Source organism: Oncorhynchus gorbuscha, linkage group LG09 (genome assembly GCF_021184085.1).
Source record: "Oncorhynchus gorbuscha isolate QuinsamMale2020 ecotype Even-year linkage group LG09, OgorEven_v1.0, whole genome shotgun sequence".
Taxonomy (NCBI): domain Eukaryota; kingdom Metazoa; phylum Chordata; class Actinopteri; order Salmoniformes; family Salmonidae; genus Oncorhynchus; species Oncorhynchus gorbuscha.
Window position 1 is genome coordinate 76563898 of NC_060181.1, and position 13339 is coordinate 76577236.

General features: G+C 45.9%; 1 protein-coding gene across 1 annotated transcript in view; it reads right to left on the minus strand.

Annotated features, from left to right (window-relative positions):
* Nucleotides 1–9559, minus strand: part of LOC124044443 (secretin receptor) — a 15182-nt gene extending 5623 nt beyond the window's left edge. The window contains exons 1-4 of the mRNA XM_046364077.1: nucleotides 9228–9559; nucleotides 8821–8935; nucleotides 7189–7284; nucleotides 4972–5075 (exon numbers count right to left, since the gene is read on the minus strand). Coding sequence (XP_046220033.1) covers nucleotides 4972–5075; nucleotides 7189–7284; nucleotides 8821–8935; nucleotides 9228–9293 — 381 coding nt within the window. The 5' untranslated portion in view covers nucleotides 9294–9559. The remainder of the gene's footprint in view (nucleotides 1–4971; nucleotides 5076–7188; nucleotides 7285–8820; nucleotides 8936–9227) is intronic.
* Nucleotides 9560–13339: the final 3780 nt, after the last annotated feature.

Sequence of the window (13339 nt, forward strand, 5' to 3'; positions counted from 1 at the left end):
AGGCAAGGGCTGATTGTTCTAACAATTACCAGAACTTTAAAGAGGAGATGATTCGGGTTTTTGACCGTTCAGTTTTTGGTAGGGAGGCTTCTAGGGCCCTGGCTTCCCTATGCCAAGGTGATCGATCCATAACGGATTACTCTATAGAGTTTCGCACTCTTGCTGCCTCTAGTGACTGGAACGAGCCGGCGCTGCTCGCTCGTTTTCTGGAGGGACTCCACGCAGTGGTTAAAGATGAGATTCTCTCCCGGGAGGTTCCTTCCAGTGTGGACTCTTTAATTGCTCTCGCCATCCGCATAGAACGACGGGTAGATCTTCGTCACCAAGCTCGTGGAAGAGAGCTCGCGTCAACGGTGTTTCCCTGCTCCGCATCGCAACCATCTCCCTCCTCTGGCTCAGAGACTGAGCCCATGCAGCTGGGAGGTATTCGCATCTCGACTAAGGAGACGGAACGGAGGATCACCAACCGCCTGTGCCTCTATTGCGGACTTGCTGGACATTTTGTCAATTCATGTCCAGTAAAAGCCAGAGCTCATCAGTAAGCGGAGGGCTACTGGTGAGCGCTACTACTCAGGTCTCTCCATCTAGATCCTGTACTACTATGTCGGTCCATCTACGCTGGACCGGTTCGGGTGCTACATGCAGTGCCTTGATAGACTCTGGGGCTGAGGGTTGTTTCATGGACGAAGCATGGGCTCGGAAACATGACATTCCTTTCAGACAGTTAGACAAGCCTACGCCCATGTTCGCCTTAGATGGTAGTCATCTTCCCAGTATCAGATTTGAGACACTACCTTTAACCCTCACAGTATCTGGTAACCACAGTGAGACTATTTCTTTTTTGATTTTTCGTTCACCTTTTACACCTGTTGTTTTGGGTCATCCCTGGCTAGTATGTCATAATCCTTCTATTAATTGGTCTAGTAATTCTATCCTATCCTGGAACGTTTCTTGTCATGTGAAGTGTTTAATGTCTGCCATCCCTCCCGTTTCTTCTGTCCCCACTTCTCAGGAGGAACCTGGCGATTTGACAGGAGTGCCGGAGGAATATCATGATCTGCGCACGGTCTTCAGTCGGTCCCGAGCCAACTCCCTTCCTCCTCACCGGTCGTATGATTGTAGTATTGATCTCCTTCCGGGGACCACTCCTCCTCGGGGTAGACTATACTCTCTGTCGGCTCCCGAACGTAAGGCTCTCGAGGATTATTTGTCTGTGTCTCTTGACGCCGGTACCATAGTGCCTTCTTCCTCTCCGGCCGGGGCGGGGTTTTTTTTTGTTAAGAAAAAGGACGGTACTCTGCGCCCCTGCGTGGATTATCGAGGGCTGAATGACATAACGGTTAAGGATCGTTATCCGCTTCCCCTTATGTCATCAGCCTTTGAGATTCTGCAGGGAGCCAGGTGCTTTACTAAGTTGGACCTTCGTAACGCTTACCATCTCGTGCGCATCAGAGAGGGGGACGAGTGGAAAACGGCGTTTAACACTCCGTTAGAGCATTTTGAGTACCGGGTTCTGCCGTTTGGTCTCGCCAATGCGCCAGCTGTTTTTCAGGCATTAGTTAATAATGTTCTGAGAGACATGCTGAACATCTTTGTTTTTGTCTACCTTGACGATATCCTGATTTTTTCACCGTCACTCGAGATTCATGTTCAGCACGTTCAACGTGTTCTCCAGCGCCTTTTAGAGAATTGTCTCTACGTGAAGGCTGAGAAGTGCTCTTTTCATGTCTCCTCCGTTACTTTTCTCGGTTCCGTTATTTCCGCTGAAGGCATTCAGATGGATTCCGCTAAGGTCCAAGCTGTCAGTGAGTGGCCCGTTCCAAGGTCACGTGTCGAGTTGCAGCGCTTTCTAGGTTTCACTAATTTCTATCGGCGTTTCATTCGTAATTTCGGTCAAGTTGCTGCCCCTCTCACAGCTCTTACTTCTGTCAAGACGTGTTTTAAGTGGTCCGGTTCCGCCCAGGGAGCTTTTGATCTTCTATAAGAACGTTTTACGTCCGCTCCTATCCTCGTTACTCCTGACGTCACTAGACAATTCATTGTCGAGGTTGACGCTTCAGAGGTAGGCGTGGGAGCCATTCTATCCCAGCGCTTCCAGTCTGACGATAAGGTTCATCCTTGCGCTTATTTTTCTCATCGCCTGTCGCCATCTGAACGCAACTATGATGTGGGTAACCGCGAACTGCTCGCCATCCGCTTAGCCCTAGGCGAATGGCGACAGTGGTTGGAGGGGGTGACCGTTCCTTTTGTCGTTTGGACAGACCATAAGAACCTTGAGTACATCCGTTCTGCCAAACGACTTAATGCCCGTCAAGCTCGTTGGGCGTTGTTTTTCGCTCGTTTCGAGTTTGTGATTTCTTACCGTCCGGGTAGCAAGAACACCAAGCCTGATGCCTTATCCCGTCTGTTTAGTTCTTCTGTGGCTTCTACTGATCCCGAGGGGATTCTTCCTTATGGGCGTGTTGTCGGGTTGACAGTCTGGGGAATTGAAAGACAGGTTAAGCAAGCACTCACGCACACTGCGTCGCGCGCGCTTGTCCTAGTAACCTTCTTTTCGTTCCTGTTTCTACTCGTCTGGCTGTTCTTCAGTGGGCTCACTCTGCCAAGTTAGCTGGTCATCCCGGCGTTCGAGGCACTCTTGCTTCTATTCGCCAGCGCTTTTGGTGGCCGACTCAGGAGCGTGACACGCGCCGTTTCGTGGCTGCTTGTTCGGACTGCGCGCAGACTAAGTCAGGTAACTCTCCTCCTGCCGGTCGTCTCAGACCGCTTCCCATTCCTTCTCGACCATGGTCTCACATCGCCCTAGACTTCATTACCGGTCTGCCTTTGTCTGCGGGGAAGACTGTGATTCTTACGGTTGTCGATAGGTTCTCTAAGGCGGCACATTTCATTCCCTCGCTAAACTTCCTTCCGCTAAGGAGACGGCACAAATCATCATCGAGAATGTGTTCAGAATTCATGGCCTCCCGTTAGACGCCGTTTCAGACAGAGGCCCGCAATTCACGTCACAGTTTTGGAGGGAGTTCTGTCGTTTGATTGGTGCGTCCGTCAGTCTCTCTTCCGGGTTTCATCCCCAGTCTAACGGTCAAGCAGAGAGGGTCAATCAGAAGATTGGTCGCATACTACGCAGCCTTTCTTTCAGAAACCCTGCGTCTTGGGCAGAACAGCTCCCCTGGGCAGAATACGCTCACAACTCGCTTCCTTCGTCTGCTACCGGGTTATCTCCGTTTCAGAGTAGTCTGGGTTACCAGCCTCCTCTGTTCTCATCCCAGCTTGCCGAGTCCAGCGTTCCCTCCGCTCAAGCGTTTCTCCAACGTTGTGAGCGCACCTGGAGGAGGGTGAGGTCTGCACTTTGCCGTTACAGGGCACAGACTGTGAGAGCCGCCAATAAACGTAGGATTAAGAGTCCAAGGTATTGTTGCGGCCAGAGAGTGTGGCTTTCCACTCGCAACCTTCCTCTTACGACAGCTTCTCGTAAGTTGACTCCGCGGTTCATTGGTCCGTTCCGTGTCTCCCAGGTCGTCAATCCTGTCGCTGTGCGACTGCTTCTTCCGCGACATCTTCGTCGCGTCCATCCTGTCTTCCATGTCTCCTGTGTCAAGCCCTTTCTTCGCACCCCGTTCGTCTTCCCTCCCCCCTCCCGTCCTTGTCGAGAGCGCACCTATTTACAAGGTACGTAGGATCATGGACATGCGTTCTCGGGACGGGGTCACCAATACTTAGTGGATTGGGAGGGTTACGGTCCTGAGGAGAGGAGTTGGGTTCCGTCTCGGGACGTGCTGGACCGTTCACTGATTGATGATTTCCTCCGTTGCCGCCAGGATTCCTCCTCGAGTGCGCCAGGAGGCGCTCGGTGAGTGGGGGGTACTGTCATGTTTTGTCTTATATTGTCTTGTCATTTTGCTTTTCCTTCTGTTCGTTTTCCCCCTGCTGGTCTTTTTAGGTTCGTTCCTTTTTTCTCTCTCCCTTCCTCTCTCTCTTCTCTCTATCGTTCCGTTCCTGCTCCCAGCTGTTCCTATTCCCCTAATCAATCATTTAGTCTTTCCACACCTGTTCCCTATCTTTTCCCCTGATTAGAGTCCCTATTTCTCCCCTTGTCTTCCGTTTCTGTCCTGTCGGATCCTTGTATATTGTTCACCGTGCTGTGTCTTTGTATCGCCCTGTCGTGTCGTGTTTCCCTCAGATGCTGCGTGGTGAGCAGGTGTCTGAGTCTGCTACGGTCAAGTGCCTTCCCGAGGCAACCTACAGTTTATGATCGAGTCTCCAGTCTGTTCTCGTCATTACGAGTGGAATTGTTTTTATGCTTTATTTACCGCTCCGATTTGTCTAGGAGTATTGCATATTTCCTTTACTGGATTAAAGACTCTGTTTTCGCCAAGTCGCTTTTGGGTCCTCATTCACCTGCATAACAATATCCCACAGAATTCTGCTTATATCACGCTATACCACAATAAACATAAAGTTCAAATGCAGAGACTCCGAGATCATTGAATGCTTTGAAGTCACAGGTTGGTGCAAAATCCATAGCCCATCTCCTCTGTGCTGTATCAGCATAAAATAATGGCCTTCTAGCAGTCATTAGGACAAAGATTCAGCAGGAAGCAGGCAGGTAGAGGTGCAAATGAGTGTTAGATTTATTTACACAGCGCTGGTATTTCAAAGATGACGGTGAAATTTACAAATAGGATAGGCTATACAGAGTTCTGACTTCAAAATGGCAGCATTCTAAAGAAAAAGCCTCTCAACAGGAAAAACCTGTCTTAACCAATAAAGCACAGGTGTGGTCTACCAGGCCCAGATACAGCCTCCCATTGAGTTACCCAACATTTAACTAACTAGAACATGCCCAACCTGTCACTCAATAATTTGAACTGCTATTTTTTATATAGAGACATAAAACTAAAACTGAACTGAGAGGCTAAGCTGCCTTTAGCCGCTTCGTGGAACCAGGTACGAATCACATCATCCTACCTCAAAAGGGAAGGTGAGGGTCTCAAAGGCATACTCGCAGGCTATCTCATGTGGAGGAAAAGGCTCAGTCCAGCCGTGCTCTGTGCAGTTCCTGTATACTCTGCCTGTGAGAGGAGAGAACACTGGTTTGCTAAAGAATAGATCTAAATAACTTTATTTTACAATCTTGACCATTACCCATCATTGCAACCGCTTTTTCCAGCTGGGATACTGTTTATCCTGTAATAATGCCTAAAGTACACAGGCATTACTTAATACCTGACATACAAAACCCATTTACAATCATCAACCTTGAACATGGATGTGTCTGATGATGTTCTAATGTGTAACTGTTAAAGTGTCTGTCACACCCTGACCTTAGAGAGACTTTTTATTTCTCTATTTGGTTAGGTCAGGGTGTGATTTGGGTGGGCATTCTAGTTTGTCTGTTTCTTTGTTGGCCGGGTAAGGTTCCCAATCAGAGGCAACTGTCTATCGTTGTCTCTGATTGGGAATCATACTTAGGCAGCCTTTTTCCCACCTGTGTTTGTGGGTAATTATTTCTTTTCTGTGAGTGTTTGTGTGCGCCATGGTTGCGTCACATTCGGTTTCTGTTTACCTGTTTTTTTGTGAAGGTTTCACTTCAATTAAAGATGTGGAATTGCATGCACGCTGTGCCTTGGCTCATTTATGACAGGGAGTTTGAAGACAGTGAACGTGACAGAATTACCCACCACAAAAAGATCAAGCAGCGTGCGCCAACTTGGAAGACGAGCTGGACCGGGGAGGAGATTAATGGCAGGGGACGAGATCCTGTCATGGAAGCAGGCAGAGGCTGCGAAGTTAGGTCAACAACGGAAGCACGAGAGGCAACTCCAAACACTTTTTTGGAGGGGGAACACGGGGAGATTGGCGGAGTCCGGGTTTAGACCTGAGCCAACTCCCCGTGCTTACTGTGGGGAGCATGTGACCGGTCAGGCACCGTGTAATGCGGTGATGCGCACTGTGTCTCCAGTGCGCATTCACAAGCCAGTGCGCTCTGTGCCAACGCCCCGCATTTTCCGGGCGAAAGTAAGCATCCGGCCAGGACGGGTAGTGTCAGCTCTACGCTCGAGACCTCCAGTGCTCCTCCACGGCCAAGTGTATCCGGTGCCTGCTCCACGCACCAGGGTTCCAGTGCATCTCCCCAGTCTGGTGAGACCTGTTCCCGGTTCCACGTACCAGGCCTCCAGTATGTCTCCCCAGCCTGGTAAGCCCTGTGGCAGCTCCACGCACCAGGCTTCCAGTACGTCTCCTCAGTTCGGTGAGACCTGTTCCGGCTCCACGTACGAAGCCTCCAGTGATGATCCATGGCACAAAGCCTCCAGTGATGATCCATGACCCGGAGCCTGTAATGATGATCCATGGCACGAAGCCTGTAGTGATGATCCATGGCACGAAGCCTCCAGTGATGATCCATGGCCCGGAGCCTGCAGTGAAAATCCAGGGCACGGATCCTCCAGCGACGGTGCCCCCAGCGACGGTCCGCAGTCCGGAGCCTCCAGCGGCGGTCTGCAGTCCAGAGCCTCCAGCGATGATCCACGGTCCGGTTCCTCCGGCGATGATCCACGATCCGGTTCCTCCGGCGACGATCCACGGTCCGGAGTCTCCGGCGACGATCCACGGTCCGGTTCCATGGAAGCGGAGGGATCAGCGTGCGGAGCGGGGGCTTCGTCCCGAACCGGAGCCGCCACCGAGGATAGATTCCCACCCGAACCCTCCCCTATAGAGTCAGGTTTTGCGGTCGGAGTCTGCACCTTTGGGGAGGGCGGGGGGGGGCGGGGGGGGGGGGGGGGGGTACTGTCATGCCCTGACCTTAGAGAGCCTTTTTATGTCTCTATTTGGTTAGGTCAGGGTGTGATTTGGGTGGGCATTTTAGTTTGTCTGTTTCTTTGTTGGCCGGGTATGGTTCCCAATCAGAGGCAGCTGTCTATCGTTGTCTCTGATTGGGAATCATACTTAGACCGCCTTTTTTATCACCTGTGTTTGTGGGTAATTATTTATTTTCTGTGAGTGTTTGTGTGCGCCATGGTTGCGTCACGTTTGGTTTCTGTTTACCTGTTTTTTTGTGAAGGTTTCACTTCAATTAAAGATGTGGAATTACATGCACGCTGCGCCTTGGCTCATTTATGACAGGGAGTTTGAAGACAGTGAACGTGACAGTGTCCTTGGAATGCTTAGTCATGTATGTGGGCATACCTGTGGTGCGGAGGAATCTGGGACATGGCTGTGACACAGTCTCTCCCACATCAGCATGAGGCCAGCAGTTCAGGTGGTCCCACAAACCTCTGCACTCTACAGGAGACATAATGGGTGTCATCCACAGGTATTCTAAAGGCTATCTTCATTCATTCCACAAGGGAGGCTGAACAATTCCATTGCTCTCACAGTATACCACAAATCCTGACACATTGGGACGGCAGGTTAGAGCGTTGGACTAGTAACCAGAAGGTTGCAAGTTCAAACCCCCGAGCTGACAAGGTACACATCTGTCGTTCTGCCCCTGAACAGGCAGTTAACCCACTGTTCCTAGGCCGTCATTGAAAATAAGAATTTGTTCTTAACTGACTTGCCTGGTTAAATAAAGGTAAAATAAAATACATTTGGCTGCCAACACAATATGTCTCTTGTTACTGTTATAAGAAGTCCCTTTCTAAAATCACCATCCATTTGCCAAATCACCTTGGCTTGTCTGGCAGCCCTTAGGCCCAGGTATCATATGTGTTGTGGAACAGTGGAAGAGATAGAGTACCTGTCCTTTTCTATCTGTCTCTCAGGACGGCAGGTAGCCTGGCGCATGGGAGCATTGGAACAGTAAACCGAAAGGTTGCTGGATCGAATCTCCGAGCTGACAAGGTCGTTCTGCCCTGAGCAAGGAAGTTAACCCACTGTTCCCTGGATGCCGGCTGTCGATTAAGGCAGCCCTCTGCACCTCTCTGACTCAAAGGGGTTGGATTAAACGCAGAAGACACATTTCAATTGAATGGATTCAGTTGTACAACTGACTAGGTATCGCTCTCTTAGTCTGTCTGTCCAATGTTTTATCCAATTGTTTTCTTCCTAAAAGCCAATCTGAGGGCAAATCATACTCTTTCGCCAAATGGAATATCAGAAATGTCAATTGTGTGATAGTGCTAACCACTTCAATCAACCACTTGCATTGTATTTCTCACAGCCTTCTCTCCTTCTCACCAGGAGGGAACCATGGTAACATGAGGTTTTCAGCATCCTAAATCCAATAAGCCAATGTATTATGCTACTAGCCTTAAAATAAAGGGTAAAAGAACATTGCTTCGCCTCCCATATTAATGACCCCGGGGCTCCCAGCACAGATGTGTGTTTATCAGGGTGTAACAGTATAACTTTATACCGTCCCCTCGCCCATACCCGGGCGCGAACCAGGGACCCTCTGCACACATCAACAACAGTCACCCACGAAGCATCGTTACCCATCACTCCACAAAAGGGGAACCACTACTTCATAGTCTCAGAGCAAGTGACATCACCGATTGAAATGCTATTTAGCTAGCTAGCCGTTTCACATCCGTTACAAGGGCACTAAGACCACCAGATTCCACATATAGCAGAGGAGAGAAGTGTTTGGCTGATCTGGTCACCAGAGTGGACTCACTGCTGCCTCCAAAACTCTCCATCACTCTTCATCACTGCTCCCTCTTCATTGGATGTAATTTGTGGTGTACGGATGTGCTGTTATCTAAGCTGTTTTCCTGGCCCCTCTTTGAACTTTTCTTCCTCTGTGTAGATTACATTAATGGCAATGGCCCATAGCATGACTGATTACATTAATGGCCCATAGCATGACTGACTTGCCTGGTTGTTGAGAGTCAGCCTGGCTGATGTTGATCTTGAACAGATCCTTGAAGCAGTTCTCCTCATCTTGGAGTAAGATGTAGTCCAGGTCACATTCTGGAGGAATGGCCTTCACCTTCAAACATGATTTTAAACTGCATCGCATTCTGTGTTGCAGTATATTTCTTTAGATTTAGAAAGGGTATAGCCATATGCCTTTATCAAAATGTGCTGCATGTCATTCTCTCGCCCTAAACTAAACTTTAAAATACAATTAATAATATTTTGCAATTTCAGAGGAATTTATGTTGAGACAGCGAGAATGATAGTTTAGGCTGCTATCATTTTCCATTTCATGATCATGATATATACACACATCCATTATCAAATGATTAGGAGGAATTGGAGCACATTTGAATATCACTCACATTGGAAGAGAAGTCGAGAAGAGCTGCTATAAGCACAATCCTACGCAATTGTCTGTTTATCCTCATTGCAGCTATGGTATTGCCAAGACAAACTGAGAAATAAAATAAACAAATATATTTATACGGTATCCGCTAGGAGAGACAATTCAGGTGCGCAATGTTAACCTGGACAAAAAATATCAATAGAACATTCCAGGAATATTACTTGACCGAAGCAGAGAGTTATTCGGTGCCTAAATCCTGAAAACAGGTGACAGTGTCTTGTCCTGGTTATCTCAACCCTGATTTACACAAAACTGTAAACTTCAGATGCAGCGTAAAATAGATATTCCCTTTTCTGTAGACCCCGCCTACTGCTCAATGCGCGCCGCTGTCACTGCCTGGTCACATCCATTTAGGATACAAGTTTTATCATAGCTGGAAATTGCTTAGTTCTAAATATTTGAATTTCAAATTGTATAATTCGTTTTATTCTACCAGAGTTGTAGTTTATATACATGCTAAATAACTGTTTCCGTCTCTGGCATATTAATTTATCTAATGTGAACATTCAAATAAATCCTGAAAGTAAACTCTCAGTTGACTCTCGCCTGTCCACCGCACTCGAACTCGCTCAAACACCTTACTTATAGTACCCATACGACACCTCTGAGTGGTGTTTACAAAACACAAGAGGGAAGTGTACGGGTAGTAAAAGTGTCACCTGGTAGCACATCTCTGCAGTGTTTGCTGTTTTACATGTATGATAAGCAGCACAAGGCTTGCCAGGGGGATAAACAAGCAGGTCAGTGTTATCTAGACTCACTGGGTCAATTAAGATCAAATCGATTTTTTTCTGGCCGAATACTGGGGATGGACAAAAGGAACATGGTGCTGGGTGTTTGGTAAAGCTGTGGACCGGTATAAATCAGATCCTTTCAGGGTCTGCCTCCACTCTTAAAGACAGGTTTAGGGTTGTTATATCTCTGGAGACAATTAACTGAAGGGCTTTGGTTTGATTTACAGAGGCATGATCTTAATTAGAGCCAGTCTGCTTCAGCAAGAAAATAATCCTGCAAAAGTAAATTATTGTGTGGATTATAATTGGATTATAATTATAATTGTGGATTATAATTAATGGACATTTTTGTAGCAGTTGATACAGTTTTTGATAGGGCAAATCAAGTCTGACATTTGAAAGTGGAAATTAGAAGCCTTTTAAAAACTCTGATACACTACAAGTTTATATTTCCTGTTATGCAAGAACATTCCCAGCAGCAAGAGTGATTAAACTAAAATTCTACATCTGTAAAAGCTGTTTGGTATGTGTGAGGTGCTCAACCCTGGATCTAAAGATCAGAATGCTGAAACTTTGTGTGGTTTAGATTTAGAGGAAGAAGAAACATGGGAATATGTGTTTAAAAAAACACAAAGTCACTTGCGCCTTTCTTCTACAGCCATATTGTGGACTTTTCCATTGTACAATATATAGATAATTTGCAGATCAGCTTTTTAAAATCCATCTAGAGGGAGAGTACTGCTGGTATGAGGAAGTGGCAGCCTGGGTCTTCTGCACCTCCAAGTGGAGTATAGCCTGAGAGTTTGGCATTTGCTCGAAACGACTGATATTATATAGGGTCAGGTATTTTTTCTAACATTTAATGTTTAATTAACCTGATCCTATACCTGTGGTTAGGGTCAACAACTTTTAGCATAGTGTATGAGGAAGTGTCAAAGCCTAATGACCAGTGTAAATAGAAGACAATTGCACTGTAACCATACCTGCCCAACCAAATGATAACTTACCTGTTGTTTAAAAAAAAAAACATTAAAAAAAATGTATTACAAAGAAACACAAGGAAGAGGTAACATTAACGTATTAGAACATGAACGACAAACAATACACCATCAAGACACTATCAAACATGTATCAGTCTCTCCGCAACAGAGCCATCCTTATGTGTGAGGGTGCGTGTGCATGATAGTGATGTAAAATATATGTCATAGTTTCCTATCTCGTGAATCCCGAACCATCCAAGATTCCCCCACAGTTCCCCAATAGCTGTCCCTCAACCATTCGAGACCCCTCCTACAGCCCCCCGGAATTAAAAAAATATAAATACAATGAATTCCATTCCCCACCCCAAAGAACCCCTCAATGCACCAACAACCAAGATAATGAACTAAAGAGAAAAAAGGAAAAGGCAGAAGAAAGCAGCAACGAATAATTAAAAAAAATACAAATATACAAAGGACATCAAGGACAACTGAAATCATAACGGCAATGCCAACTGTATATGTTTGTGTGCATGTCTGACACTATTACATGTATGTGTATGTTCTTGTATGTGTTTATTTGAATGAGAGTGTGTGTATATGCATGTGTACAAACACCTGCACGGCAACAGCCTCAGGCGAACCTGCATTAGTTGTAAAAACACTGCCACTTAGTGACATTCAAATGTACTTTTATTATGTTTTATTTAGACTTTTTTTCCCTTTATCTTTTGACCATGATTCTCTCTCTCACACAGCAACTCCACTCCCACTTGTCTCCAATTCCCCATACCAACCCTCAGCTTCCCTCAGACCATCCCATCTATCTCTGCTGGCCACCCACTTCGTGTTTAAATGCAACACATATCTTTCAACTATGCTATTATGTTTAATGTACAATTTCAATCTATCTAATCGTATAGAATCTACAGATTGCGTGTTGAAGATAAATACTTTTACTAAGAGTATATTATTATTAGTATATTAGTAATTGACTGACCCAGTCTCTCCAGATCTCCTAACAGTACTATTATTTCTAGGGACAATTTTAGATCAATGCTATGCATTTTCAGCCATTCCTGAGCCTGAGACCAGAAACAGGCTACCTGAGGGCAATACCAAAATAAATGGTCTATTGATTCTGTATCCTCACAACAAAATCTGCAGAGCTTCGATGATTTTATGCCCCAAATATTCAACATTTTGTTGGTGGCAAGAATTCTATATAATAATTTTAACTGAAAAGCATGAAATCTTGAATCTTGCGTTGTTTTATATATCAGCTCATACCATGGAATCGGTACATTAAAAATCTCTTCCCAACTATTTTGCAATCTGTATGGCACAGTTGTCAACACACTGGTCCTCAAATGAAACTGGTATACTTTCTTATTTATGCTATTTTTATTCCACCACCAGTTTTGATCCTTTATATTGGGCAGACAGACCAGTTCCCTACCTCCTCCCGCTGCCGCCCACCTCCTCCATTTTTGGGGCAATGCTGTAATCAATTGGTTGTACTCTTTGATTGAGCAGACCTTCCCGTACAATTCTGATAACTCCATGAAGGACATAACTCTACCATTACATTATCATTTAAGAACAAAATACAATTTTTTAACATCTTTCCCATAAATAACGGTATTTTATCAACTAGCACATTTGAGTTCAGCCATAATATTTGTTCTCTCTTTTCAGGGGGATGAAATTGAAATGACCTGTTGTTACTCACAATGCTCAAAGTCCATAGCCCACTGGCCATCCGATCATAACATCCTTTGATTGTGATCTGTGTGTTGGTTCAGTGTCCTGATGCTAATCTTGAATGTTTGAGAACACGTAACAAACGTCCTGAGTGATTTCCTACAATTGGTATAATTCACTTTATTAAACAGGTTGTTGTTTTGCTTCTGACATTTCAGTCCAGCTGAGACCAGTTATGGGTGACTTATAGGTGACATGTAGATGACCTGCACCAGCCTGACTGGTGAGATGAATGATAGAGGGTGAGGAAGTTGTGTAAACCTGCTGACTGCTGGTACCATTGGTACTGGCAAATAATCTGCCATTAAAAAGGCCTATGGCTTTTTAAAAGTATGACCGTATATTCATAAAGAATAGAAATGTAAAGGGCAAATTTAGGTCTGGTAGGCCTAGTCTGTTGGCCAGTATAATTAAGATGCAGGTGTTATTATCAGTGGCTCGTGAAGGCAGTGTGGACCCATAAACACATCATGGGGTGTGTAATGCTGCGCTCACGTGCTATCGGAGTTATCGGAAGTTCAGTGGGAAATTTCACTTGAAAAACCCTCCAAGTTGGAATTACAAGTGGGAAACTCTGAGAAAATGTTGTTGCC